Consider the following 2,589-nt stretch of genomic DNA (forward strand, 5'->3'; position numbering starts at 1 on the left):
AAGGAGATATGTACCGGGGGGACTGCAAGAGGACATTTTTTTTGTCTGGGGCGGGGGGGGTGTGGAGGGAGCCAGCGATCGCCCCCAGCCACACAGCCACACAGCCAGGAAGCGGGTGAACTGGGATTTGAACCCCGGCTTTAGGGGCCTGTGCTCTTAAATGCCTTGGCAGGGGTGCCCACCCAAGGGATCCCCTGCCCCGCCCCTCCTTTGCCCAGCGGCCTCAGTCCCTTCCCCCTGTCCCGTCCCTGCTGCCTCCGGATTTCCCCAGCTGGACAGTCTCCGCAGCTGGCCCGGTGCCCAGCCCTCCTCCAGCCCCCCTGGCACCCTGCCCAGCTTGGGACGTGCAGCTGGAACCCTGCCACCCTTCCTCTGTTCCAGCAGAGAACAGGGGGCGGGGCCAGGGCCTGGAGGCCCCAGGGTGAGGCCCTAAAACAGGGGCTGAAGCCCAGTACGCTGCCCCTCCTCCCCCGACTGGGAGAGGGAGAAGCGGACTTCTTCCCTGTCCTGGAGAACTGGCCACCTGGGAGCACAGGCCCAGAGAAAGTGGGGAGACCCTGCCCCTATTCAGGGCTGCTCCTGGGCCTCTCCTCTGACACCGAGCTGGGTATTGAGGGGTCTTGCAAAAAAGTGTAGAGGATCTGGGAGGTTTAGGCACTGCCCAGAGGTGGCCTGAGACGCCAGCGTCAGGGTATGGATTTGAGAAGGGATTTGGGGTGTGGGCCAAGAGTAGTCTCCCGGCTCCCCGACTTGCTCCTTCCCAGGGACACGGTAATCCAGTGGGGTGCCCATACCAGAAGAGAGGGCTTGTGGGCAGTGTGCCCATCAGGAACTTCCCAAGAACATCCCTGACCAAGGTGGGCTGGCAGTAAGCCCAAGCTGGCAGAAAGGAAGGGGGTGAGAGGCTATGGGGGGCCCAATCACCATCGCCCAGGCCCCCTTCAGCCCAAGTGCCATCCTAGGGGTGCAGAGGGAACAGAGCATGGCCGGGACCCGGGTGCGAGTTATGAGTGGGAGGGGGGTGCGGCGCTGGGATGACACCCCAGGAGAGAATTGGCCTTCAGTGGGGCGGGGAGAGCACCAGCTCAGCCAAGAAGGGGCCTCACCCAGCCAGGAGGGGGCGCTGGGAGGGGGAGGGCCAGGCTGGCCCATTAGGGATGGGATGGAGTTCCCTAATGGGCCCAGCGCCAGAGACTGGAATAGATTTGGGGGGAGGGGGGCAGGGGAGGAGGGAGATTGCTTAAGGGGGAGTGAAAAACATGGGGGTGTGTGGATGGATCCAATCAGACCTGGGAATCCAGGGAGGAGGGAAGGGGGTGAGGCTTCCCGGATGCCTCAGATTGGACAGGGGAAACCAAGGGCCTGGGGCACTTTCTGGGGTCCCCATGCAAACATAGCCAGGTCGGCCCCTTGGCAGAAGACCCAGAGCACAGCCCCCCCCCCCCCCCAGCATATCTGCACCTGCTGGGAGCTGAACACAGAAACCTCCCTCTGCCCAGGATGATCCGCTGAGCAATGCAGGAGGCTGCTCCTTCATCAGGCTCAGCACCCTTCTTTGGGTCTTCCCCCCCCAAAAAGCCGCGGTGCGCCCCTTCTCATGGTCACAGGAACGGGGTGGGGTAGAGGAGGGACATGAAGGTCTTTGGCAAGTGGGTCAGGCTGTTCCCCTGTTATCAAAGGGGGTGACCCCACCTTTCAAAAGGCTACAGAAGGGGCCCTGGGGAGGGTCCCAGGTAGCGGTTGAAAGGGGACCCCTCCTGAGTATTTCTAGGGATCTCAAGTTTGGGAGACTGTGCCAGGAAGGGTCCAATTAAAGGGGATCTGTCTTCTCTTGAACTCAGGGGCTGAGTCCCCATTCCAAGGGATTCCCTATGTCTGGGAAGGCTCAAGTTGGGTGTACCCCATACCCCTTAGGATCTCAAGGGTATGGTGGCAAAGGACAACCTCAATGTTGGGGGTTCCGAGGCCAGAAAAGTCAATATGTGGAGCGAGAAGCCCAGGAACCGCTCAAACAAAACACCCCCACTTCCATGGGGACCCCGAGTTTCATCCCCAACCAGGAGGGGTCACGAATCCGCAACAGCAAGAAATCAGGGATCACGACTCTCAAGTCGCTCCTGGCAAGAGAGGCGGGGCAGCCAGGGACTTGGGGAAACCCCCGCACCCCTGCAACCCCCTAGGGTGGAGGGTGCGGCAGAGACGTGCCTCCCACCGCTCTTTCCGGGGGGCGTCCTTGACTTGCACCCAAGCCTCCCCCACCCGGGTCAGGGGTCCCTAGAAGGAGAGCCCCCCATTTTCATCAGTCCGGCCCCTGAATCCCAGTACCTTGCGCGCTGCAGCCCCAGCGCCATGGCTCGCGCGTCGCAGCTCGGGCGCCCTCGGGGGCCCCCCCGGCCCCTTCCCCCTGCCCGGGAAGGCCCCCTCCCCCAGGTCCTCCCCCGCCCTTGAAATTTCCTGTCCTGGGCCCCGGCCCTTCGCTCTGGATAGACCCAGCCTTTTGTCCTTTCTAAGAAAGATGGCTTGCCCTGTGCTATTCTAGGAAAGGCTTTTCAAATGCAAACCTCGTCTCCCTCTTTTTTTAGGGCCCCT

The 2,589-nt window shown here is 62.2% G+C and overlaps 1 protein-coding gene across 1 annotated transcript in view; it reads right to left on the reverse strand.

Moving 5' to 3' along the window:
- Window positions 1-2,366, reverse strand: part of HIF3A (hypoxia inducible factor 3 alpha subunit) — a 34,879-nt gene extending 32,513 nt beyond the window's left edge. The window contains exon 1 of the mRNA XM_006105287.3: window positions 2,326-2,366. Coding sequence (XP_006105349.1) covers window positions 2,326-2,351 — 26 coding nt within the window. The 5' untranslated portion in view covers window positions 2,352-2,366. The remainder of the gene's footprint in view (window positions 1-2,325) is intronic.
- Between the last annotated feature and the right edge of the window lie 223 nt (window positions 2,367-2,589).

Source organism: Myotis lucifugus, unplaced genomic scaffold (assembly GCF_000147115.1).
Source record: "Myotis lucifugus unplaced genomic scaffold, Myoluc2.0 scaffold_659, whole genome shotgun sequence".
NCBI classification, from domain to species: domain Eukaryota; kingdom Metazoa; phylum Chordata; class Mammalia; order Chiroptera; family Vespertilionidae; genus Myotis; species Myotis lucifugus.